The sequence below is a fragment of the Macrobrachium rosenbergii genome, chromosome 4 (genome assembly GCF_040412425.1).
Source record: "Macrobrachium rosenbergii isolate ZJJX-2024 chromosome 4, ASM4041242v1, whole genome shotgun sequence".
Classification (NCBI taxonomy): Eukaryota; Metazoa; Arthropoda; class Malacostraca; order Decapoda; family Palaemonidae; genus Macrobrachium; species Macrobrachium rosenbergii.
This window is the reverse complement of record NC_089744.1, coordinates 80,664,771-80,692,328: the sequence shown is the minus strand read 5'-3', so window position 1 is coordinate 80,692,328 and position 27,558 is coordinate 80,664,771. Positions and strand designations below refer to the sequence as shown.

Here is a 27,558-nt window from a genome sequence, read left to right as displayed (position 1 = left end):
AGGAAAGTGCATTAGAATCTTTTATTGTAGAAGATCGAATGCCATACAGGTTTCAGTATACGAGTTTGTTAAACAGCTGAAAATGAAGACACCAGAGTCATTGACAATATGTTGACACCAATTAATAAAAACTTCACTTTCCTAAAACTCCAAATGGCAGTGTCATAGAAACTGAATTTTCGCCCTCCGCTAAGTTGAAGAGAGAATACGCCAAGTTGCTATGTTTTTCTGGACATTTGAAGTTCGAGATTTGAGGTCACATACGCCATGAATGTGTAAGCAGTGCTTTAAAAATAGAGGAGGAAAAGGAAAGCCCACCAAGGCCCTCCCCAGTCCCACCTAGTAACTGACGACTACAAGGAATATTTGTTCTGATTAGGCAGAGTTACTAGGCCCTTGAATGCTTTCCTTGTCCTCCTCTCTCTTTTTTTAAATATTTTATTACAAACTTTACAATTTATTGTTGCGATTGTGAATTAAAGACACCAAGAACAATATGAAGGTTTTTGAAGTTGCTACAGTATTTACACTGCCATTAGGTGGTTTAACGAGATCACTTACGTCACACATACTTAAATGATTAGAACACTGAAGCAAGACAAATTAAAAGTGGTGGTGCATTTACGTGGGAAGAAATGGCTAATTTTTCGACCACAGAAAACAAAGTCTTCTAAAGAGGGTGGGCGAAGGTCAACATTAGTCCCATGTGCAATTTCAGCACGATCCACTACTCATGACACTTGTAGTTCTCTCAAAAGCAGACAAAATTCACAACTGACCAAGAGGCCTCTAGATTTCGTCTCATTTTATGTACATGATTGAGTCAGGTAAAAGCGAAGAGACGTGCAAGATTACTGCCCTGGCATACCCAATGCTTCTTCACCCAGCAGATAGCCAGATCGGACCGAAGTACGCATTCACCTTACCCGCGGACCACCAAATCACTTCAGCTTCATCTGTACAATAAGTTTTCGAATACGAACCCTTTGGAGAGCAACGTGGAGAGGCGAACTAAGCATTTTCGACATATAAAGGAAAACGACTTCCTTTTTACCGGTGACTGAAAAAAATTGATACATAAGAAAATGGCTCTCCATACTACAAGCAAATCAAAAGAACTTGTAAAACACAAAGCACTTGTTAACTAACAAAAATAACCTACATTTTGAACCTACAATTCCTAACAACAAACAAGAAAGCTGCGCCAACACAATAACATAATACTTGTACTGTGAAAAATAAAATGTCAAATTTAATGTTACTATACCATCCACTTTCGTAATCAGCCGAGATGTTTCGTTGTAACCCATTTTATACTGGTCTTTTGTACTTTTGCAGCAAAAGTAATTTGAGCATACGAGAAGTCTAATTTACTTTTATTTTAACAGACTTTGACGTTCGAGAATGAAAGATTCGAAGTCATTCTTAACCGAAAAATCAACACAAAAGCCAGAGATTAAATATCTGAGTTAGTTTCTTATATCATTACACTGCGCTCGGAATTATTTTTAACAAAAAACTTCTCGAAACTGTTTTATGTCGTTCCACGTAAAGCCAAGTAAAAAGTAATAAATTTTAGTAAAAAACAATAGTATCTGTAAAAGTTTGATTATTTTGTGCTCTTGGTTCAAAATGACAACCATATTCAATACAAAACAACTAGAACTTGGCGTTTCAATTTAGTATTTTGAAAACATGAAAAGTTCTTGGTAAATTAATAGAGCGAGTTAAAGCTTTCTTCATGAACGGTTTTCTAGATTTAAGAAGGGGAAGATATATTTGATGTATGCAAGGATCAATTCAAACCCCTTACCATTAATTTCTTAATTTCTCTCGGCGATTCTGACAACAGTTCAGCAAAACATAGCATTCATTCTCTAAGCATTCATCAGTAAGGACCAAAGAGTTTTTCTCTCATAAAAAGAAATGTTTTAAATTGCATTTTAAGAATTTAAACCATTCGGTCTGACATGTAATGCTGAACAAAAATTTAATTCAAAGGAATTTTGATATGACTTTCCAACTATGACGAATTCGAAGCTCTTTTAAGTATACCCAAGAACAGTTATCTTTAATTTCATGGGCATTTTAGGCATTTCAAGATTTTAATCACTAAACATTTTTGAAAATGAAGATACGTGTTAGGTATTTACTAAGACTTGAATCAATGACGTTGAAAATTACATGCTAGTGAAAAATAATTTTTCAGACTTAAGTCTGAAATTCGCGAGAAGGCTAGATACCGTTTCCCAATTTATGAAAAAAATTCATTTCATAATTGTACAATTTGCCAAGTTCTTTCAAATTTGTATCTATTCCTATAAGTAAAATACTTTCAATATACTCCATTATTTCTGTGGAAGCGCTGGGGAGTGTAACTTACCGCCAGAGCACAAACGACTAAAAAAGATAGGAAAAAGACCGAATTGACCTCGTATGAATCCATATTTCATCTTTAAGCGAAAATTTACACCGAACCTAGTACTGTACTGCATTCACAAACATCTTGTGGTGGATTTCACGACACTATGCGAGTACAAAACCTAACCCATTCCTCATAATTAACCGGCAAAGTTGGTAACTATAATATCCACAATGCCCTTTTGATGTCATCAAATCTCCAACTGTAACTGGCTGTTGTCAACACCTATACTGATGTGATGTGTAAGGAACAACCATAAGAAAATACAGCAGACACTACTACAGTAATGACATCTCGGTAGCTGGTAACCACGAATTATTCCGTACAGCTATTGAAGTCTGCCAAGATTTGCTAACAGCGGAATCCTGAAAATATTCCCAGCGCTGACATGGTTATTAGAGAGAGAGAGAGAGAGAGAGAGAGAGAGAGAGAGAGAGAGAGAGAGAGAGAGAGAGAGAGAGAGAGAGAGTTACGGGCTGCCGAGGAACAAGAACCCGTGCTGCCATATGACTAACTTAATCTAAAAGTTATAAAACAAACAATCTTAGCCTATAGTCAAAGAATGCTTCTTAACTGATTTATTAGCATGCAATAATGTCAATTCTTTTACATTTAGTTCGCTATCTCCATATTATAGTCAAACCACTAAAAAATCCGAAGTTTTAGCTCCTGGGACTGGCTCATGACATAACTAAACCAATGGGTTCTTTCCGCCAGAGTGTAAGGCAGAACTGGGAGATGAGTCAAGACATGTCATTTACTTGCAAGATTAAATCTTCAAGGTGGGGAGGGCAGTGTTAATTTTAATTTTCAATGTTCGTCCAGTTTTAATCTGAAAAGCTGCGTATTTCACATGGCAGACGTATTTCTTTGGTTGCATTCGGGTCAACTATTGCAAATATAGTTTTCAAGACAATATTCATCACAAAGCTATATGTAAGATTTATCATCAAAACGCATATCTATAAATCATCGTCAATTTGGAGGTGCTTGCTACTATTCATGAAAGATCAAGCTATATTCTTCAAGCTAGTTTCAATTACAGTATAAGAAATGAATATGGATGATACCAGTTATGGTACTTACATAATTTATTCGAAATATCATGCAAATCAGATGACTTTCAAAATCTTTATATCTGAATGTCAAATTTTTGATGAATTCAAGCCATACATTAAATATCAAAATTGCAAGCGAATGTACTGCCTTTGTACTTGCAATATATACTAGCATGTAAGGACCCATTCATTTAATCACATCTATCTTACCTCCGGTAAAACTATGAAAAAGAGCATTTGTAATTATGATTTATCGCTGTTGAGCATCAATGAATTCCTAATTAGCGATTTTGCATTCTGTGAGAACCTCATAGCATTACAGGACATGTAATACCTAACAGGTCTGGTTTACAATACAAAAGATTTTCCCCCAGTAAAGGATGCTATTAAAATAGCAAAGTACTAAAAACAGACATATTCCTGCACATCAGTGTTTCACGGTTATGCATTAAATAAGTTGAATACTACAAAATAAGTTTCCCAAATACCATTACACCTTCCATACAGACAAGCCTTAAGTACGACAACCCAAAAACCAACGACACTTTCATATCCTACACAACGACAGGAAACGAAAACATTTAACCACAAAACAAGTCAGCTTCACCTTTAAAACGCACACACCCGAAGACACAAACACAAACACACACCTGAACGTCTTTCATACCAACGAGATATTCGAAAACTTATTGCACAGTTCGTCTAAAGATGACTACAGCAGTTCTTTAGCCCTTCTTTATGTCAAGGACACAAATGGTGGAAATCAGAGACATTTTGGGCACGTATGAACCCAGCTGGACCCCTTTCCAGAGAGCCCAGGTATCCCAGAGTAACAGAAGGTACTCAAAGTGCAAGACTTCAGAATGACCTTTTCATTAAATTCCTTGAAACATTTACGTGACAAGCAGATTTTATTAATATTTGACAATCTTAAACTCTGAATTAACATTAAACTTTAAAACTTAACTTAAACAATGGCAGTTTTACTAGATTTCACGTCAACTTCAAAAAATTCATACAGCATCTCAATGGTATTTTAAATCACAATCTTTTTACAATAGGTAAAGTGGCCACTACTGACATTACACTGTTCATGACATATATTTGATAACAATTTGTTGTCACTAATAACTATAAAAAAAAAATCCCACATCAAAACCTGTACATTTGGCATTGCAAACTCCTACAATTCAAGATTTCCAATGTGAAAATATTATTTAACAAGACTTAATTATTCATACTAAATTCTAAAAACTTCTCATGAATCAGAAGGAACTTGATAGTTGAGCTTCTAAACAACCTGAACAAGGTTTGACAAGACAATTATTATTCATGACTTAGGCTGTCAGGATAAAAACCTTCCTTGACAAAGACAGCTGGACAAATAAATGGACCACAATCCAACATGTTTACCAGGAGAACATATCAGCATTTGACAAGTACAATATATCAAAGTACACACACGCACTAGGTTACACTGCTCTCGTTACACCAGTAAAAGCATGAACTAGTTCTGTACGTGGAAAACTAATGAACAGCCTAAATGTATATGTGGTTCATCTAGTTGAAAACCAGATCTAGTTCGTGGACTCTTTAGACATTTTGTGACAAGGAACAAAATGACAAATGCTGATGCTAGAGAGAGGGAAGGGGGAAGGAGAGGGGGCTGGGGGAGATTTGTCAGTCATATGAACGTTGACCGAGAGAGTTTTGGTTAAGTCTTTTTTAGCATCTCGAATTTTGGAGAGGGCAGGATCAAGGTGAGGGAATGGGAGATCTGGAATTGGAGGTAAGCATCAGAAGGGAAAAAGAGAAGTTCTGCAGAATTTAATATAAATGAGAAATTATGGAAAATACCTCATTACTTTTGACGATTAACATTTTACTGATTAAGCTTAGCTCATGTAGCCCGACAGGAGAGAGAGAGAGAGAGAGAGAGAGAGAGAGAGAGAGAGAGAGAGAGAGAGAGAGAGAGAAGAGAGAAAGGAATTGCTGAAAATACTATGAATATGGGTAACTCCCTTAAAAAAATATTACAATTGCAATACCATAAATTTAACATTCCACATTACAGTGTTAACCCAGTTTGCTTTCAAATCCTAATTCACCATTCAGGCCTCTTTCCATTCCCTCAAATGACAGTACTTCTAACGCTAAATTTTATCGGTCATCACCTATTCCTATTCTCGCCCAACTATACCCCTCATTGCATAAATTTTACAGTGTACACCTAGTGTTTACGGCCTCTTAATCAAATTTCTAATTATACAGTTCCAAAATTAACTCTGCATGAATCAAAGGGTCGAGATTTGCAACACACGTTCACCAAACATTCGTTAACATCTGTCAAAAAATTTCCAACACCGTACCAGTTATACCGGGCACGTATTTTCCACGATATTCACTAGTTCCTACAGTTACTTACATTCCATAAACAGTACTCAAAAACTTACTTTTCACTCGCTAAGATTTGATATCCTATACTTCCATTAACTTAGATTTAACTTTCACCACACTTTCATTCGACCTTCTGGTCCACAACCTACGCATTGTTTTCATTTATATTTCATAACCTATCCTTTCATAAACCTGTAATCCATTACATTTTCTTTCATCAACCCTTATACTTTACCTTATAACTTGCCCACATGCCGTTCACAACCTCTTCCGTTACTTTACTTTGGTAAAAATTTCATTCAGATGAACGGAACCTGTAAATGAGAGAGAGAGAGAGAGAGAGAGAGAGAGAGAGAGAGAGAGAGAGAGAGAGAGAGAGAGAGAGAGAGAGAGAGAGAGAGAGAGAATCGTCTGCATATTAATGAAAGATCTCAGAAGGTTTGAAATTCGGGAGTAATCTTACTAACATGAGAGCGATGATACACTTGTGATCCTTCCGAGAATTTGTTCGATTATGGTACGTTATTATCCTTCATAAATTTCAAAATACAAGAGATAATATACTGTACCTTTATCTTTAAACTAGCCATTAAAACATCAATACAAGTGGGAACCGCACTATCCAATTGTTCTTTAGAAATTAGAAATGCAATTAAAATATAAAGGGAATTTATGAAAAGTATTATCCTTTAAAAACTCAAAATATAAAAAGGGGAAGCAGTATTTAGGAAGTACAAAGAAATACTTGCGGGGCTACAGGAGAACTACATACCTCGAATTCCATAATTGCAGAACTTCCCTTTTTAAATGCAACAAAAAACTTTACACAAAAATATACCTAAACAAACTAATATAAATCTCCCTCTCATCAGTTACAAAACTTATGGCAATGAACGTTTAATGCGCACTGCAGTACCTTAAGAGATATTTTCACCTCCGCTGTTATACACTATTACAGTTCAAGTAATTTTCTGACCCCTTGCTTTGTGGATATTCAAAATCAAACTAACAATGATACGTCGTAAAAGCATAGGTAGCACTGGCTAACTTTTTGTGAAAGCATAGCAGTAATTATCAGAGATTAATTGATCAAGACCAAACAGCTGTCTAATTATAAGTAGCAGTATGAAAATTTAATTTGCTTCAAGAAGCAACTATTTTGAAAATACTAGTTTGAAGTCTACAAAAATCCGTTAACCCAGAAGTACCCCAGAAAAAACTTCATAATCAAAGGAGTATCTAAAAAAATTCGACAAACCAAGGGGTGTTCTGAAAAAAATGAAAACTGAGTGCCTTGACAAATGCTGAGCAACAAGGAGTACTTTAAGAATTTCTCTAAACCTAGGAGTGACCTGAAGTCCATAAACTGAAAGCTCAGGTATCAACAATTAAAATCGATACAAAATCAAAATAAACGATTGCCAAGATAGTTTTCTACACAAACTGGGCAAAGTTTCCACCTTCCCGAACTGCAGTACCTTGTACCACCTTAAAAGACAAAACATTCAAGCCAAGAATAAAGGTCCAACCCAAATAATGATAAGCCTTCATGTTATTTAACGTCATCAGCAGGTTTGACACACTAAACCCAGCAAAAGCGAAACCAACTACTGCCAAAACTCGGCAATTCAGCAAAAAGGCAATCATTACTTGGCAAGAAACTCATGACAAAGCATGGTTTTCGTCAAAAGTTTAAAGTTCATAAAGTGCGTATACTCCAACTGAAGGCAAAGGCTATTGATATTAAGAATCCATAAAATAGGAAGCGTAATGAGGGAAAGCAAAATTATAAGAGCAATGACAGAATATTAGATTAAGAAAGCTAAAATTCTGCCTAAAGAACCTGGCACTAAAAAGCAACTTGACAGCTGTCAGCCTTGGACTATGACCATGAATAGTACCAGGAAGACTGGCACTATTCATGGTTATCAGCATTACAGGGAAGAAAATATACTATATGAAAATTATTATTGTTACTGGACGAGATGCAACCCTACTTGAAAAAAGCAGAATACCACAACTAGGATAAGCAGCCAAGTACAGAAAGAGAGTGGTAAAGGTTAAATTATAAGAAATAACAAAGAAAACTGTGCTAAAACAAAGAAAATGTGGAATACGACACATGTGAGGCTGCTCAGCTGAAAAGCCTTGCACTCAAGTTGAGCTGAAATTACACTGATTCAAGAATATGGCTAGGAAGGCCATTCCAAAACTTGACAATTACTGGAATTAAACTTCTTGAAGCCAGTATGGTATCGAACACCCTCTAAAAAACAAAAATAAAAAGGAAAATCAGGTACCTTAAGTGAACAACAATCTGATGCTCAGCCTAGCAGCAATAGCCAACTCAACTATGTGAGTTTCATAATTTTCAATCATGGGGAAGTAAAAAGTAATCTTAAAATTCTGCCAATTTCTGAATATTTACTGTGAATGAATACTTCCTAATAGCATTGCCATATGTAAACAAATTTCTCCTAAATATACCCAGTGTCAGAAACAGGTGTATTAATTTAACATAAAGAATGACTTTCTGTACCTGATATCCAAAATTTTAGCTATTTTCTTCAGAATTGTAATCGAGATGATCAAAATGTGCTCCGGTCACTTCAGAAATCAGATAATTTACAAAAGTCCAGGCCTTAAATTTACTGAAAATATAAAGCCATTAAGTTGAAACAGTATCATCACTGAGATTGTTAAGGGATTGGCAAACGAACAAGTAGAGCGGCCATAGATATTTAAAACTAACTCGACTGTAACTGAGAGTCAAATAACCTTTTCAATATTCACAGTAAATTCAGTCAGTACACTGATGAGAGAGAGATTTACTGCTGAGGATCTAAATAAATAAAGCACGACCTAGCAGAACCAAGATTTAAAAAAAAAAAAAAAAACTAAAATGGTGATCAACGTAATTAAAGTGATGATTTAAATTTATATAAAGTTATGAATGATAAAGTTACAGCAAACAGACTTGATTCTTTCTTGAAAACTGACAGTGAGAGACTATTGGGAACGTTTAAGAGCGATGCAGTATAAGAATGATTAACGACATTAAACCACTCAATATTTTAGGAACTGGAGCAAAATTAATAAAACTGCATGACAGTTTCAGTAGTGTTACCTAAAAGAACTAACTGGAACTGATTAATTACTCAATATCAAGGTACTTTGACCCTCGCTGTAAACTCTTCTACTCAAGAACTTCCAAAACTAGAACAACCCCTGTACTTGAACTCCTGATGTACAGTATACTCTTGATTCCTGTCCTTGAAGTCACAGATCCCACATTCCGTGTTGCAACACAGAATAAAGGATTTTCTTGAAGTTAATAGAGTCCATGATGGTCATATGTTTATTCCTTCCATGCAAGCGATCAACTGTATCCTGAAAGAAGAATTCGAGAATTACTTTCAAAAATTTATGCGATATAAATTCTACTTAAAACGCCAATTTAAAAAATATAAACTTTAAATTTCTTTAACTATAAAATTTGTTTGCTAAAATAATGTTACATTAATGAATTCTTAATCTATATAAGCTTAATACTAGTACTGTACTGCCATATTGATATACATATATGACCTCTTTGAGTGAAATAACTTCTCGAGTTTCCCATCTTATTTTACAAAGCATTTTTGAATCACTAATAAAGAACTGTAACCAAAAATAAAAGTAAATCTTTGAAAGGTTGTTTCACATTGGTCATATCCAGCAATACATTTCACAGCAAGTTTCGAGCTACCTTTGGAGAAAAGTTTACCTATATTGCAGCCTAAATAGCACTAAAGATGAAAATAAACAAGTCTCTTCGGCGCATTCGAGTTTTCTGTACAGCCGCTACAACGTATAATCAAGGCCACCGAAAATAGATCTATCTTTCAGTGGTCTCGGTATAATGCTGTATACCTGTGGCCCATGAAACTTTAACCACGGCCCGGTGGTGGCCTATCCTATAACGTTGCCAGAAGCACGATTATGGCTGACTTTAACCTTAAATAAAATAAATACTACTGAGGCTAGAGGGCTACAATTTGGTGTGTTTGATGATTGGAAGGGTGGATGATCAACATACCAATGTGCAGCCCTCTAGCCTCAGTAGTTTTCAAGATCTGAGGGTGGACAGAAAACGCGCGGACATAAAAAGTGCGGACGGACAGACAAAGCCTACACAATAGATTTCATTTACAGAAAACAAACTTAACACATTTTATCGTAATCGTAGTAATGTTGTAAGTATATTCCAGTTCATCCTCTGCCATCCAGGTTCTTGTATTTGCCATTTCCTCTCCTCATTCAAATGCAGACTGAGTTTTCCACTTGAGTGTGTTCCTCTTTCCACCTTTGGCCATTGGATTTTACATGTGCGGTGAGGAATACACATCTGTAAAGGAAAAAATGAGACCATTTAAATCCAGAAATTCCAAAAACCTTTAAGCCCCTAATCTTCAAACTTATAGAATTTTAAGCTATTCGAGAATGTTTTAGGAACATCATAAATTATATATAGAGCAGTTCTTTACTTTCCTTTTAACTACATGGAATTCTACACTTAATGCTTATGAACATTTTAGTTTATCATGCTGTTCTTTTCTGCAGAATTGTCTGAAGACAAATAAATGCTAATGATGAAGACTTAAAGAGGGAACTAAGAACAAAACAGCTTGACAATTTTGGAAGGTTTATAGGAGAAAAAAATATGGCAAAGTTCCGAAAACAAATGCCAAGAAAGCAGATTTCGGAAAATAATAAAAACTACCAAGGCTCAAAAAGTATTAAGTGATAAAGACGCAAACATTCTTAGGAGAAAATCAGCGCTTAACAGATACATTTGGCATCAAATATTTTCCAACGGGTTTCTGTTCCTCCAATGTAGTTGAATGTGGTAATGAACAATTCATCACCAATTCAAAGACCGAGAAATCGTGCCCAAATAGCTATCGTTATTTCTATATTTTTGGACTGATGGACGTAGCTTAACCCAAATTTTGATAACAATCTAGGTCCCTGGCTGCTGATGTATTCAGCTTAGGATTAGTAATTTCAATAAACAGTACTTCGCCAAGTTAAGACTTATGGGATAAATTAACAAATTTCAAACTATTTTGATTCTAGAAGGGATCTCCCCCCTCAAAAAAAACTCAAATTTCAGCTACTGACTTGATAGGAAACGACGGAAATACATTCAGGGTTGTCTGGAAAGGACATAGCCATTCCAGTATCAACGATGGGAAAGCTACAATGCTATCACAGCTTTCTTATTTGGGAAATGTCTAAAACATTCTTGCGTCAGAAGATTTTGATACTATCCAACACAATATGACTTTCGGCCATATCTGGTGTGACCACGATCGACTTGGGCACAAATTTTAATAGGATTTCTGTCACAGTATTGTTATTTGTTATAAGCAAACAAAGTGAATCATGATTATTGTATTTTTTTTGTGTTGCGGTCAATCCAAGTATTCAAGTTTTAACATTTATAACCTTAACTGATTACATTAGCCTTCTTAAAATGATGTTTGACTCTAATGCATATTTTTTTTAACCATGAGGTTGTCACACAAACACACACACACTCACAAAACACACACGCGCGCACAGACACTCAACCCAAGTGGAAATGCTGTTGCTGATTGCATGCCTAAAAGCAACTTTTTTTTTTTTCTAACAATTCGAAATACATATCAATGGTTAAGTTCTAGTCACAAATAGTGGGAGTTGCGATAGAACCGTACCTGACTGTAGTCTTTATGTTACTGTCTAAAACAAAATAGGTCATGTTGTTAGTGCAAAAGCTTTTGTAATTAATATATCTGACAAATCAATTAAAAGCCTCGTGGAATTTAATTTGATGGCCAAAAGATAAAGTGAAGTTTATATATCCGCATTATGATGATGTGGCATCTTTTGCATGTGTGTTAATGTCTGCTGTGCTGTACATATCTGGCACTGATAGCTGCAACGTGTGTTATTCAAGCTAATGATGCCATCATTAAACATGTGGAAAATCCATCTGGAATGAAGCCCGACAGGAAAAACTCCTATGTATACTACGCATATACACAATTTATATACAATTTATATATATATATATATATATATATATATATATATATATATATATATATATATATATATATATATATATATATATATGTGTGTGTGTGTGTGCATGTCATAAAATTAAGCATAAAATAACAAGGTCGATTGATGACAGTACAGTTAATGCTATCTCCTCAAATATGGATGACAGATGATACTTCTGAAGAGGCAAATTTATAGTAAGAAGTCAATAGCTTAGAGAACTAACCTCAAATCTGATCTTTCACTGGAAATACCTCACCATATCTTGCAAGTGTTTTGCAAAGGAAAATTTTTCCTTCATCGCTGCAATATCCTAATACGATAGGCGGTCCCCACTGGCACTAACTTACCCTGATCTATGGCACCATAGATTATTAAATAAAACACTGGGATGTATCTTGACCTAACCTTCCACAACCTAATTTACCGGGTCCCACCTGACTAGCCACTGCTCTCGCCCAGACACCTGTACAAGCTAATCTAAAATTATGACCAAAGACTTTGGCAGTCTGGTATTCCACTATGGTCGCCCACTGTTGTTAGAAAAAGTGGTGTATAGAGTTAACCAAATATTTCTAGCGGAAATAAGCAACATATTTAACAAACTGGCGCCTAAAACTAACGCAATTCATTCCGAAATAGCCTACGATAATCACTGATTTTAAAGTTTGTTCACCTCTAAATACATCGTCGTTACCTGAATAAACAGTCCATCCGGGATTTCTGACACATTAACATGCCCAGCGATGCAAAGCAACACCAGTATTTCTTATATATATATATATATATATATATATATATATATATATATATATATATAAATATATATATATATATATATATATATATATATATATATATATATATATATATATATATATATATATATATATATATAAATATATATATATATATATAAATATATATAAATATATATATATATATATAAATATATATATATATTTATATATATATATATATATATATATATATATATACTTATATACAAAGTAAAATAAATAAATATATATATAAATATAAATAAACAAATATCAAATACTAATAAATAAACATCATATATGCAATACTAGTATAAATCAAATTATATATATAAACAAAAATATTTAAAAATATATATATATAGTTAGAAATATATATATATATATGTATATATATTTTATAAATAATATCTAATTTATATATATATATTCATAAATTATAAATATAAATATAAATATAATATAAATATAAATATAAATTTTATAAATATAAATATAAATATAAATATAAATATAAATATAAATATAAATATAAATATAAATATAAATATAAATATAAATATAAATATAAATATAAATATAAATAAAATACACGAAATATATATATATATATATATATATATATATATATATATATATATATATATATATATATATATATATATATATATATATATTCTTAAAATACCACACAGTGATGCACACTTCGAGACCTTAGTAAAACGTGGCATTCTTATGTAAACGAAGCTAAAATTCAACGACACAACAACACTGACAACAACAACCGTCTACGATGGAGAAAATGCAAAACACAAGAGGATCGCGCGACAATTAATGGCAAAAAACAACACAAAAAATAGAGGGAAAATAAATGATTCATGTACTTAATGAGAAATTAATGTATAGTTACCAATTTTTCCTCATTTTTTTTAAATAGAACCTGTCAGTGTACATACGCGTTAATCTCGGTTTGATTTTAGTTTTGACTTTCACTTAACATTTTATCCAAGGAACATTAGTTACATGAAAATACTGTTAGCCTATATGATTCCTACTGTAACCTAGCTTGGTAACAACTAAAATTTCCTGTTGGCTGTAAAATAAACTATTCTTACAGGTTAAGTTTGCATCCAGACAGAGCACCACTTAAACTATCGTACAACTGTTCGAATGTCAAAGTTCATCACGAAAAGTCTTATTTTCTTACAGTGGACTTCTTACCTGGACCAAGGAGCCCCTAGAGTACCCACAAATCCATCTATGATAGGCCTACAAACACGTATGCACTGACATTCGAAGAATTACTCAGCACACTCCATATCAGTTCTCAAGTCCACACAATCATAAACACCCAGGAAAGAAAGTCTTCTACTTTTTCCTTAAACCAGAAAATATTAATGTCCTACCAGAGAAAGCCTCCATCTGTTTTCAGTTCTGAAGTTGCTGTTAAACTGTCAGTCACAACAGTCAGTTAGGTTTTGACCAACAAGGTTCCAGTAATGTTCTACCAGATGTGGAACATTTGCGGAAAACAGTTTTAAAATATACCCCGTAAACTATATTTTAAAGTATAATTCCAAAAATATATTTGGAATAAATAATTGTTATGGACAAATATACTGCAGTCTGCCAAAAAAAAAAAAAAACATTCAGTATTAACTTTGCTACGTGTGATTTGGTAATGAAAAGGGAAATACGACTAAATAAAATGACGGAATATCTAATTGTACATTAGACTTTTTAAGATGCTAAATTTCCTAAGAATTGTTACTATTTCACTTCAGTTCTTCTCCTCACCCCCCAAAAAAATTCCATGTTGTCGAGCTACGCTGCTCTTAAAATCAGAAATCTTCACTAATTACAGCTAAGTAAAGGACTCTCTCTCTCTCTCTCTCTTTATTACAGAAGCTATTGAAATGAAGGTAAATGTCTTTATATTGGTTTTATTCAGAGATAATTTGTTTCACTTTCTTAGGTGACCACATTAATTATCTTGCTTTCCCTGGTGGGGCCCTTGGGCTTGCAGCATTCCACCTTTCCAAATACGGTTGCAGCTAATAATACCCCACATAACATCCAATTTTAAAATGCCTGCATACGTATCCCGCTTCGAAAACCGCCAAAAGTTGCAGATGTAAATTGTGTATGACACAGCCAAAATCCTGTTGTTTTTGTACCCTAACATCACTGGCGATGTATTCCTTTTTAAAGTCAACCCGAGCAGCTGCAGGCTAATAGTAGCTCAGCTGGTTTAATAGCTATAGCTTTGTCGAATGTGTGGTGACAAAAGAAGCAGGCATATTAGTTTTAGGTATAGAAATAGCAGTATTATTATTAGTATGAACCAGTGGCGTAACTAGTGTTAGTGGCGCCCGGGGCCGACTCATAAAGGTCCCGGGGCCGACTCATAAAGGTCCCGGGGTCGACTCATAAAGGTCCCGGGGCCGACTCATAAAGGTCCCGGGGCCGACTCTTAAAGTGCCCGGGGCCGACTCTTAAAGTGCCCGGGGCCGACTCTTAAAGTGCCCGGGGCCGACTCTTAAAGTGCCCGGGGCTGACTCTTAAAGTGCCCGGGGCTGACTCTTAAAGTGCCGCCCCCTTCCGTGCTAAAAAGTACTAAAGTGGTGAAAATTAAACGCACATTCTAAGCCTTAACACCTCATTCAACAAAAATCGCTTACTGTCCAACAGCAGAGTCGATAAATCGCTGTTCGGTATTCCTATCAGACGAAATATACTAGAGAATCTAGGATTATGACAGACTAGACCTGTTCAAAAGATGACAGTGCCGCCATGGGCGGACCGTCCCTCCGCCCCCTTAGTTACGCTACTGGTATGAACAAGATTAATTTTATAGGAACACTGACAGTAACATTGGTAGTATAACTGGAGTTATTAGTAGTAGTGGTGAATATGGTAAAGTGGTAGTAGTAATAATTGTAGCAGTAGCACAACAGCAGAACCAGTGACAAATATATTCAGAAAGTCGATTCCGAATTTTAATCAATTATAATCGTGTGTTTTCAAGTCGTTTCATAAAAGCCAAACTTCACAGCCTTTGTGAAGTATGGCATGGACAATTTACGAGGATTTAGATTACTCCCATCTAACCAAAATAGTCTACAGCACGAATAACTATGAAATGTAAACGAAAAATAAATACTGACTGACGACTCTAGTGATATACAGCAAATGTTGTCTTCGATTTTATACAATCTACATATATATATAATATATATATATATATATATATATATATATATATATATATATATATATATATATATATATATATATATATATATATATATATTAAAAAGCAAATAGCACTTTATTACACACATAACAATGAATTGAGAGTATGGATAGTGTACCTAAATAAATATAAATTACAACAATAATTAGCAACTATCGTACAGCCAAAAATTAAAAGAAGAACTAATGTATTATTTTCTAATCACCTCAAAAAATTATTTTCAAAGTTCGTGATACATAAATAAAATTTTAATAATTTCATTAGCATTCAATTATAAGGGAGGTATATTTTACTGTAAGATAAAAGAACCTTAATGGTTTTTGCTAGGTACGTTTGGCATAAGACTAGCAGACGAATTTTTCAAGGCAAAAGGAGAGCTTCACAGTTGCATTAAACAGAAATAAACTCAACTTCTTACTTCGTTTTAAAGTCAAACTGCACTAACGCAGCAGTTAAAATATTTTAATAACATTCTAATGCAGATATGTAAAGTTGCTGTAGTCTTTTTTGTTTTTTTGCTGTATATAACAGCTGCTTCCATATAGCTTGTGAAGGCCGATAATTTTGCTGAATACTACTTACACTAAAAGCAGCTGCCTACAGCATCAGTAATTATACCGTCTCTCTCTTTTTCGTTATAGATACTTATTGTATTCAAAAGTTGTTTCTCGTGAAAAGAATGTTGTGGCCTGCCACAACTGACATCAATTTTGTGATATATGTGAAGGAAATGGAAGTAATATCAGCTTAATCTACGAGTAGATGCTTTTGCATGCCTGTCAAGTTTTGAGGGGAAACCAAAGAGGGATGCACTGTTCAAACCATCTAGAGTTGGGAAATACACAAACACAACACACTTCCAAAATGAAAAGTAAGTAAATAGTAAACTACCGTGCTAAATCGAGATGCCTGACTGTGTTGAGCTTTCAGTGTTATCCGAAATTCCCCCGCGGGGGAAATATGGCCCAGGATATATTTCCCCCTGCGGGAATTTCGTCCCAGGATAATATTCCCCCCTCAGGGCAAAGATTCCCCCAACCCCACTGCTGTTATAAGAGTATGGCTATGGCGGCGACGTTAGCAACGACAGCCTCCTGCCACACAGGATAATTATCATCGCGACTAAACTACCTCTTGGCGGTCATTATCTTTGCTATTTACAGTCTTTTGTTCATGTTTATACGGAAATCCCCACCGGGCTTGTACTAAACACGCCGCAAAGGTGGATACATGTGGGGAGTAGAAATGGCCTAGAGGGGGGAAAAATATCCTAGGTCCAAAATTCCCCCCGGAGAAAAAACAACCTGGGCTGTTATTCTCGGGGGGAAGTCAATCATAGGCTTTGTCTGTCCGTCCGCCCTTTTTTCTGTCCGCCCTCAGGTCTTAAAAACTACAGAGGCTAGAGGGCTGCAAATTGGTATGTTGATCATCCACCCTCCAATCATCAAACATACCAAATTGCAGCCATCTAGCCTTCTCAGTAATTTTTATTTTATTTAATGCTAAAGTTAGCCATAATCGTGCTGCTGGCAACGATATAGGCTAGGCCACCACTTGGCCTTGGTTAAAGTTTCATGGGGCGAGGCTCATGCAGCATCAAACCGAGACCACCGAAAGATAGATCTATTTTCGGTGGCACTGATGATGCGCTGTACTGTTTATTGCGTAATAAGCTGGAAACTATCGGTAAACGGTATTTGAAATACTTTCTTTAAAAGAAATACATATATATATATATATATATAATATATAAATATATATATATATATATATATATATATATATATATATATATATATACATACATATAAAGATAAAATCCACGAAGGAAACGGAAACACTGGAGTGCTGCATGGCCTTTCGACGCTAGGTCCTTTACTTAGCAGCTAAGTAAAGGACCTAGCGTCGAAAGGCCTCAGTCGCAGCACTCTGATGTTGGAACAGAAAGAACCTGAGTTTTGTGATGGACATCATTCCTGGATACAGCTGTGGAAGCACCTCTGCACGATGGAGAGACTACAGCGGCTGGTGGGACTAGCAGCAAGTGCCCGAAGAATGGACTCCTGCCACATGATACCTCTGGGAATGGGGTATCAATGCCCAATCACATATGCTTGGAAGGCAACCACTGGCGCGGCGTAAGAACCCGTAAGTTTCATGCCTCCTTCATATGTGAACTGGGTTATGCATTGCATATTGGATCCCATTCTTGCATATACTACTGTGGCAACCTCTGGCGCGGCGTAAAAACCCGTAAGTTTAATGCCTACTATATATGCAAAACATGGGTTATGCAATGCACATTGGATCAAATTCTTGCATATACTACTGTGGCAACCTCTGGCGCGGCGTAAAAACCCGTAAGTTTCATGCCTTTTATATATGCAAAATATTTGATCCCAGTGTGGCAGGGGCAAAAAGACATCGAAGGGCGCGAACCGTCAGGAGTCGCTGAAATTCAACGTCGTGCAATTTGGAGATTGGAAGCTTCCTGTCTGTAGCAAAGGACTGACTGAATTGTGGATTTCATCAAGGAACCAGACGTTTCCAACAGTGAGCGCAGAAATGGCTTCTGGATTTTGGACCATCAAGAAATCACCTGTTTTCCGTCGATGGCAGAGGAATGATCTGGAGGTTCTTCACTGACTGGCTGGCGTCACACGATGTAGGGTCATATGACTGAGGATTGTATCTCTCTTGGCTAGCTGATGGAGCTGAGAATGGGGAAGGGTCCACCCCTGGCAAAAATAAACCCCCATTCAATGAAGCTCTGTTGGCAAGGATGCCCCAGGGGTGAGATCGCTTGCGATCGTTAAAGACCCACATATATATATATATATATATATATATATATATATATATATATATATATATATATATATATATATATATATATATGAAATTTTTATCACACCGTGATTTATATATGATCCTGAAGCTACAATGTAAGCAATATCAAATCCACGCTTCCTCGCGAATATCACCGATGGGGAATTATCACCGAAAGGGAATTTTTATAAGTGATAAATGGCCTGGTACTGCCGAGTCTCGATCCCACGACGCAGATACTTATCCAGCGACTCCAGTCGACGTCATACCCAGTCTCGATCCCACGACGCTGGATAAGTATCTGCGTCGTGGGATCGAGACTCGGCAGTACCAGGCCATTTATCACTTATAAAATTCCCTCCGGCGATAATTCCCCATCGAGGATATTCCCGAGGTAGTGTGAATTTGATATTAAGCGGCATTTGTAGTTTCATGATTATATATATATATATATATATATATATATATATATATATATATATATATATATATATATATATATATATATATATATGTATATATATATATATATCTATATCACTAAGTCCACGTCGGAAGGTGAGTGAAAACAGGTGTAATAGTTTGTATGTATATCCCCTGTCACGAAATTCCCACGGGGGAAATATGCCCAGTGAAAACAGGTGGAATTTCAGTTTGATAATATTCCTCTCTGGTCCAAATTCCCCAACCCCACTACTGTTATATAGCCCAGGATATGGCGGCTCTGTAGCAACGACAGCCTCCTGCCACACAGGATAATTATCCTCACGACTAAACCACCTCTTGGGGGTCATTATCTTTGCTATTTACAGTCTTTTGTTTATGTTTATACGGAAATCCCCAACGGGCTTGTACTAAACACGCCGCAAAGGTGGATACATGTAGGGGGGAGAAATGGCCTAGAGGGGAAAAAATATCCTATGTCCAAAATTCCTCCCTTGGGAAAAGCAGCCTGGGCTGTTATTCCCGCGGGGGGAAATCAATCCTAGGCTAATTTTCCCGGGGGGAATTTCAGTCAGGGGGGAATAATTTCCTGCTACACCGGGAAACTTTAAGAGCACAAGGTCTCGGTCAGTTTTCGGAAGACTCCAGCCAGCCATTCCGGAAGACTGCTGCTAAACATTTTTGCATGAAAAGCCATTTTGGGCTTTTCATGCAAAAAATGGCTAGGACAAGATGGGACACTAAAAGAACCTAGAAATACCAACCTAACGTACTCCAGGGGTGTTTTCTGGTTACAATTTTTCCGCATCATCTATGGAGGGTGTTGAGGGGGTGGGCGGTATTGTTTCACCTTAAAAGGTCGTAATTTGATTAATTATTTTTCTCTGCTATTAAGCATTTGCGAAGGTTATGTACTGAGAAGAAAAATTTTTGTTTAGATGTGTTTTACCCAAGAAAAATATATAAATTATAATGTGGGAGGTGGCTGGAGTCTCCCGAAAAATAACCAAAGGTCTCCAAATTTTGTCATGTTTAAAAGAGTTATTACATAACTCATCACTAGCAACATCTAGTGACAGTTAGAATAATTACAAAATGTAAATAAAAAATAGTAACACTACTTTTCAGGTACATGGAAGTACTGTTTTCGATTTTACATAACCTACAATGAATTTTATTCACGGATATAGATTATGAATTGCTAAATAAGTGCTTTTTATTAGCAATCTAAGGCTAATATATGTTAATGAGGAACTAATTAAATAGATACGAATTAAAACAATAACTGGCAACTTTTAAACAAAGGTGAAAAGAAATAACTATTGTGATATCACTTTTTCATGAAATCATATTCACTGAATATACAATGGAAAATTTAAATTGATACTTTTATTTTAGTGTATAATAATAACAGGTTTTGATTTTGCTGTCAAATTACGTCAGTACTGCCAAGAAAGTTTGGCAAACTGAGAAGCAGACCACTGTTCTTGAAGGCGAGATGAAACTAAAACGAAAATGCAAAAACAAATCGTTTTGGTGTTGCCAAATTGAATAGTTCATTGACCCCAGATGACACAGAAACTTGTTCGTGTAAATATGGCTAATAAGTGTAATTAATTACCGTATGCTGAAATAGTCAATTTTAGCTTCAAGTCCCGAATGCTTTAACACTGCGATAAAAAGGCACCACATTTATTTTGAAAATTATAGACCGAACAAGAGAGAGAGAGAGAGAGAGAGAGAGAGAGAGAGAGAGAGAGAGAGAGAGAGAGAGAGAGAGAGAGAGAGAGAGTTTTTCTGTTGCCTTTGATGCCTTGTTTCCTAGTCCACACGAGGTGGTCAAGCAGGCACAATATGCTTCTACGGGTACTGGCAAGGCATGGAGACTTCTAAATGATTGCGGATGGCTGTTTCTCATTCACACATTTGAGTATCAGCCAAAAACACGATCCTTTCCAGAGTCAAATCAAGTAATAGTTACTATTCTTTCCAACTGGTTAACTAATATATACCTACTACATTTTCCGAGTTTATTTCGATTATCACAGCAACAGGGTATGAGTGACCTATTGCAGTTGAGATTTTACAATATAAGCAGCGAGTAACATGCCTCCATCAATTCTTATTTTCTGCGACACAGTTCATCTGATCATTCTACATCTCGTTCACATGCCACTGTACTTTTTGTAATAGTTTAAAAGTACAAGTTTGTTTTCCTGATATGTATCTGTTTAAAGAATATTTCACCCTCTTTGGACACTTGTTCCCATGTGTCTAGAAATGGCACAATTAAACAGAACTATCTTCTGCAACCTCTCCTATCAACATAGGTCTCCCAATCCTACGAATACTATGGAAATCACTGATTCAAAGGGTCATGTAATTCGACTGATCCTACACACCACATTCTCATCCTAAAAGTGGACTTCCCTGCCTCCTATAACAGTTCCTTAAACCGAATTACTACTTACCACTTAAGGCGCGAAGTTTCTTCATCTTCTCAGGTCCCACCCACAGAAGGCTCTCTGCGAGACTGGCAAAGTCAACTGGTGATGTACACAATATTGCAGAGACATTCTGAGATTATTTATACGGCGTACTCCGTCTTCATAGCTAAATCCTCTCTATCATAACACTCAGAGAATACGAGACTTCAAGTTTTTCTTAAAAGAATGAATACTTTCAACCTTCCTGATTTCGAGTGGGATCTCGTTGTACAGTTTTGGGTTAGCAAATTTAAAGAGTCCAAAACCAACATTCGTAGTGCATCACCACACACATGACTTGAAAACAACTGTAATCTTGTGCTGACTCCATCCGTTGGCTGTACTATGTACATCACGTCTTTCAAGTATTTTGGACACAGCATGGTTACTTAATTTTAAGATAACATTTGCTAAGGCAAGGAGTCCAACTCCTCCCTGCCAACCTACCATCTCTCATTTAACAATGTTTCAGCAACTGCTGTTATATAAAAAAAACTTTTCACCAATCAACTCAATAACTTTAAGTGTTTTATTACCGACAGACCGACTATCCACAAACCCACACTTAAAACCTTAACATTCATTCATAGCCTACATCCATGATCAGGGTTTCTTGCTATTCTTGTCATATCAGCAACCAGAGCTTTGCAGTTTCTTGAATTCACCCGATATTCGGTGCTTTACCTTTTTTCTCCTGTGCGATTATACATTTTACTTCCCTTGAGGTGCATTCTTTAGTTTCAAATTAACCACTGCAAGTACTACAAAGTCTGTCATCACTGAAACTTGAAAACCTTTGGATGTCCTTGCCAATGACAGTAGAAATAGGTCTGAGCATGATACCTGTCACATATACCATCCTTTCCCCATTCTAACTTTATTACCATTTTAATGAATTTCAGGTGCAAGTTTTTTAACAATGAGGGAAGTCCGACGTGGAGCAAGTTTCTTGAATAACAAGCTTATCTTCTCTACAACTGCGATTAACTGTAGAAAATGGCTTCTGCCAACTAAAGCATCGACCACATCCACTTAATTTGAAAAGTTTCCGATCATTATTTTTGGTTTCAGTAACCACTACCATGTCATGTATCCTGGTGGCTGTCTCATCTCTACTCAACGTGTCAGTTTGATTGATACGGTATCAATCAAACTGACATTACCCCTTGAGGTAGACCTCGTACTGATAATTAAAATATCTTTAAGGGCATTAGCAACCCCTCTCTTCTCAATGATCTTTCCTGAAGCCTGTTGTGGATTTTATCAGCAATAAATTCTCTTCCCTGACTACATTCACGTAAGTTTTCTTCTCTATATTAGGAGCTATCATATTCATCAATTTAAAATCTTCTACTATCTCCATCTTCTGCTTGATATTATTTGTCTTAGAGTCCACGACCACGGGAAAACTCGTCGTGACACCCTGTGTTTCAATTTGCAACCTCCAAGTTCTGCAAGTGTTTCATTCACCCCACCAATCATAGCATCCCGCCTCTCAGTTGCATTGTTCGTTGTAAGCAGTTGATTTTGTATGTCAATATTTGCATTCTCAAATAAATTAGCGCTATCATAAATAGGGAAGCACCATTTCGGTCTCCTGACTTTTAATCATCTCTGACGCCACTTGAGGAAGCACTTTCTATGTTGCCATAGATTTCAGTACCCTCCTATCCAGTCCTTTTCTCTTTCCCCTATCAAGTTAGCAACTGCAACCACACCCCGTTCCTATTCAAGGAGCCTCAGTGCATCTACTGACAATCGTATTTTCTATGAATTTTTTTTCCAGGCACAATACAACCAATTTCGCGAAAGATAGAGTTGGTTTGCTGCATCTGCGAGAGCACCAGTCAAGAACGTCCACTCACCACGACTGACAAGTAAGACCTCTGGTGGACAGAAACAAAAGTTCCTTTGGATAAACTTGCCAGCGTGTCCACAACAAAATAAAATCGAGATGCGCTGGATCAAGTAGCGAATGGTTTCCAAAGGGGGTGATTTTATTTTACCGCTTTCCCATGCAATGGTAAGGCGAACCAGCAAGCAATAAATGCATTATAAAATATGTACTTTTTTGACTAATTTTCGAGAATTTGCCTACAATATTACCGTACAAGAACCATTTTGAAGATTATAGAGAGAGAGAGAGAGAGAGAGAGAGAGAGAGAGAGAGAGAGAGAGAGAGATATGCAGTAACAATGGGGTACTTTCATCCTTCAATATCACTGAGTACTCAAATTATAATCTAAAGTCAAAAGAGTGATCTGAGTTTGGCTTTCCATTTTCTCTGGCGGAATACTCAGTAAGAGTATTTCGCCATTAAGAGTTCAGTCACAACTGTACCACAAATCATGAATGCTAATGGGCCTATTCACATAAATTTGCTTACAACAAGGAAAAAATTTATTGATCAATACGACACCTGCTAAATGTCATCATTCTACTGTTCGGTAGAATTTGGATTTGGGTGTACTCCTTTCCATTCAAAATGGCATCTACTCATGTTTATTGGGAGTTTGCTTGATTTTCTTACTCCGGTCCAAGAGAAATCTTCGCTTCTGTCTAGTGAGAACTTTGTCATGATGATCAGTAATTGGATCATTGCCCAATCAATAATGAAGAACAGGAGCAGTAACCGTTATGTAAACTTGTAACAGAGATTAGGGATCTTTCCTAGATAGTGACCCTCACGGGTTTTCGGGGGTCGTTATCTAGGGCTAAATTTTCTTGAATATAGAATTTAGGCCAAAGGCCAAGCACTGGGATCTATGAAATCATTCAGCGCTGAAACTGAAATTGACAGTAAAAGTTTGAAAGGTGTAACAGGAGGAAAAGCAGATGCGTTATGAATCAATTGTTAGGAGAGGGTGGAAAGTAAGATGGAAGAGAATATGAAAGGAGGTACAGTAAAAGGAATGAAAGGGGTTGCAGCTAGGGGCCGAAGGCACGCTGCAGAGAACCTTAAGCAATGCCTACAGTGCACCGCATAAGGTGCACTGACGGCACTACCCCTCTACGGGAAGTACTATTTCTTGGGAGTCATTATCTTTGTTTCTGAGCTTGTACGATTACACAACCAATCCTTTTGATTTCAGTCCACACTAAACCTTTTTCACATATGACTTTCATATTCGGTAGAAACTGACTGGGCAAATTAACAGCATTTTCAAACTTCATTGTCCAAGGCAACTGCGCTCGATGCTTTCATTCCGATAATGTTTGTCTTTAATTTTCTAATGAAACGTTAACTATCCAGCATTTTTTTTTAACTCATGGTATGAAACACAAGGAAAAAGTCAAATAAGATCTGTTCCGCCAATTTAACGATTTCCCGTCTTAAAAGGCAAATGACGGAGTTGTTCCAAGGTCTCGGAGGAGCACTGAAATTGTTGCTCAGCCGGGAACTGGTTGTATTTAAATGGCGTTGCCCAACGATGAACCAATCGTTAGACGCCCTCAGGCAGTTAATTATGACCTGTGATTAAAGCAGCTTGACGTGACTAATCACGCTATCACAATATTAATCCTAGTTTTTCTATTAAGATTTTACCATTTGTCAAACATGGACATTGCTCTGTGGAATGAGGCGTTGCTATTTGGTCTCTGCTTTGGTATGCTAGTTTTTGTTTTAGAAAATAAAAATCTCGTGAATAACTATCAAAATTTTATCGCAAAGGGTCAGGTTATAAAACCAAGTTCATTAAGTGTACCAATAGCTTTCTCGTGAACGCAACAAACTAAAAAATAAACATTTCCGTACAACGGGATAGTATCTTTTATTTCTGGCCTTTTAAGCGCGTCATGCCCAAGCGACTACACCGAATAATAATCCATTCTGGATATGATTGCTAGCAGTAATTTAACTACTTCGCACTTGGGTAAAAGAATAATTGCAACAGAAAAGGAGAATAAATGTCTGCCACCACTTGTTTTCTTTCTCTGTTTGCTTTGGAAATTTCCTAATATACGACTAAAGGTTCTACTGTGCAAGACGCCAGCCAAGTACTTGGTCTAGACTTACTGCAGCGCTGCAAAGCATTTCTCCTGATTGCTTAAGAAACTAATATCAGAAAACACTTGACCAACATCCCTGTTACAATGTTCATACTAAAGAAACTTATTTTTATCAATGAAGAGACTGAAGGGACGGAAAATTCTAGAACGTGACCTTGCTTTGCAATTAGATTAGGTGTCCAAGTTTGTCATTTAGAAAATTCTTCAGAGGATGAAAATGAAACTTCAAAAACACGAAGGAATAGAAAGTTTTCATTGGAGATTTTAAGCACAAAACTGAAAACCCTGTGATCACATTTCAGTATGTGCTGTCTTCTTCATTCAGGTGAAAATTTTTTCAATAGAGTTTTCTCGTCAGCTATTGACTCAAACCCTGCATGAGAAAAGACAATGAAAAAGGCCCAACAATATGTTAACTGACTAAATTTACAGTTGAAAGGCCTAAGATAATTTCATGTTTTTCTTTAATCAATGAAACTTGCAACCCTCTTACAAGATTTGGTGTATGGACGGAGTGAGTTCAGTGTGCTTCATTCATCTCAGTTGGTCATGACACTTAAAGAAGAGCTCCATGTTCCAAGCATATACAGCATATCTGAAAAGAAACTTACGCGAAAGATTAAAGGATTCTCTGAAAGTGAAAGGCAAAACTTGAGCTCTGCAGTTTTCGGCCCGCCTTGGTTCCTTTCTTGCTCATTGTATGTTTGAGTAAGAAAGGCACTTAACAAATTTTCTTTTTTTTATTATTTCCTAGTTAGCTAAACATGAGGGAGGATCACTTGATTTTCAAGATCAGTCACTACTACGACGTAAAGAAGGCTCCGGTTGGATTCCTGGCGTATCCTATACTGGCTTTTGGGGCAGTCAGAGTATGAGTAGGACGAGGCGAGTGGATGAGGGACGTCACAAAGGACTCTCTTGTCCTTATCGTTACCACCCGAGGTCCTGCGTGAGAAAAATGTAAAGAACCTTTGGTGTAAAGCACAATGGCCTTACTTGGAATGCTGCAGTAACTACAAGAATGGAGAAATAACATCTGTCTATTATTATTACTCAGATGAACCATATTCATAAAGAACAAGCCCACCACAGGGGCCACTGACTTGAAATTCAAGCTTCCAAAGGACATGTTGTTCATTTGAAAGAAGTTACAGAAAGTAATAGGAAATACAGAAGAGATCAGTTATTAGAAAATAAAAATATAAACTAATAAATAAAAAAAATTAACAGATAAAAACATGATTAAATTATTATATAGCTTATTCGAAGCAAGCAATGACAAAAGTCTTCCATAGCAGACTGTGATAAACTCTGTACAGCAGTCTGGAATATGATAGAATAGATAAATTACAAAACAGACATTCAGGCTACAAAAACTTACTACGAATGAATCTCAGCTGACGCAGCAATAACGTTCAAAGACAACACATAAGCAACATCCTCAGATTCAACTGATCGCGTGATTTGGAAATTCAGCCTAATCTCGATAACATGCAACAACATTACGTAAAAAGTAGACAAGGAGGATTTACGTTTTTCTAGAAGATTAATCGGTAACAGTCATACCTTTCAATCGGCGTCCTTCTGCTGCTAAAGCCTCTTCCCTCAGGAGGGTCTCGTCGAATCTGCGAGGGAGGATTTCTCCCTCTTGGTCCTCTCGCAGGACCTGGAGGGTGTCACGCTGTTTTATTGCCCTCGCATGCTCTCTAATACACCGCCTTTTGTCTACTCTGCAGGGAGACACAAGCATGAAAATACGGAAAATCCCGGACAAACACGTATATAC

At 36.3% G+C, this 27,558-nt stretch overlaps 1 protein-coding gene and 1 long non-coding RNA gene across 7 annotated transcripts in view; both read right to left on the bottom strand.

Annotated features, from left to right (window-relative positions):
* Positions 1-6: 6 nt before the first annotated feature.
* Positions 7-23,642, bottom strand: LOC136835963 (uncharacterized). The gene is made up of 3 exons (XR_010852315.1): positions 21,747-23,642; positions 10,086-10,264; positions 7-9,267 (listed from the first exon to the last, which is right to left on the bottom strand). It is a non-coding gene; the product is annotated as an uncharacterized lncRNA (long non-coding RNA).
* Positions 23,643-26,004: 2,362 nt separating this feature from the next.
* The window catches only part of LOC136835938 (uncharacterized), a 28,791-nt gene continuing 27,237 nt past the window's right edge, over positions 26,005-27,558 (bottom strand). For 3 of the 6 annotated variants that reach the window (XR_010852314.1, XM_067099850.1, XM_067099856.1), the window contains exons 4-5: positions 27,339-27,502; positions 26,005-26,717 (exon numbers count right to left, since the gene is read on the bottom strand). Coding sequence is in view for 5 of the 6 variants with exons in the window: in XM_067099850.1 (XP_066955951.1) it covers positions 26,575-26,717; positions 27,339-27,502 (307 nt within the window). In the remaining variant the exon portion in view is untranslated. The remainder of the gene's footprint in view (positions 26,718-27,338; positions 27,503-27,558) is intronic. The other 3 variants (XM_067099842.1, XM_067099823.1, XM_067099832.1) reach the window with 1 other exon arrangement.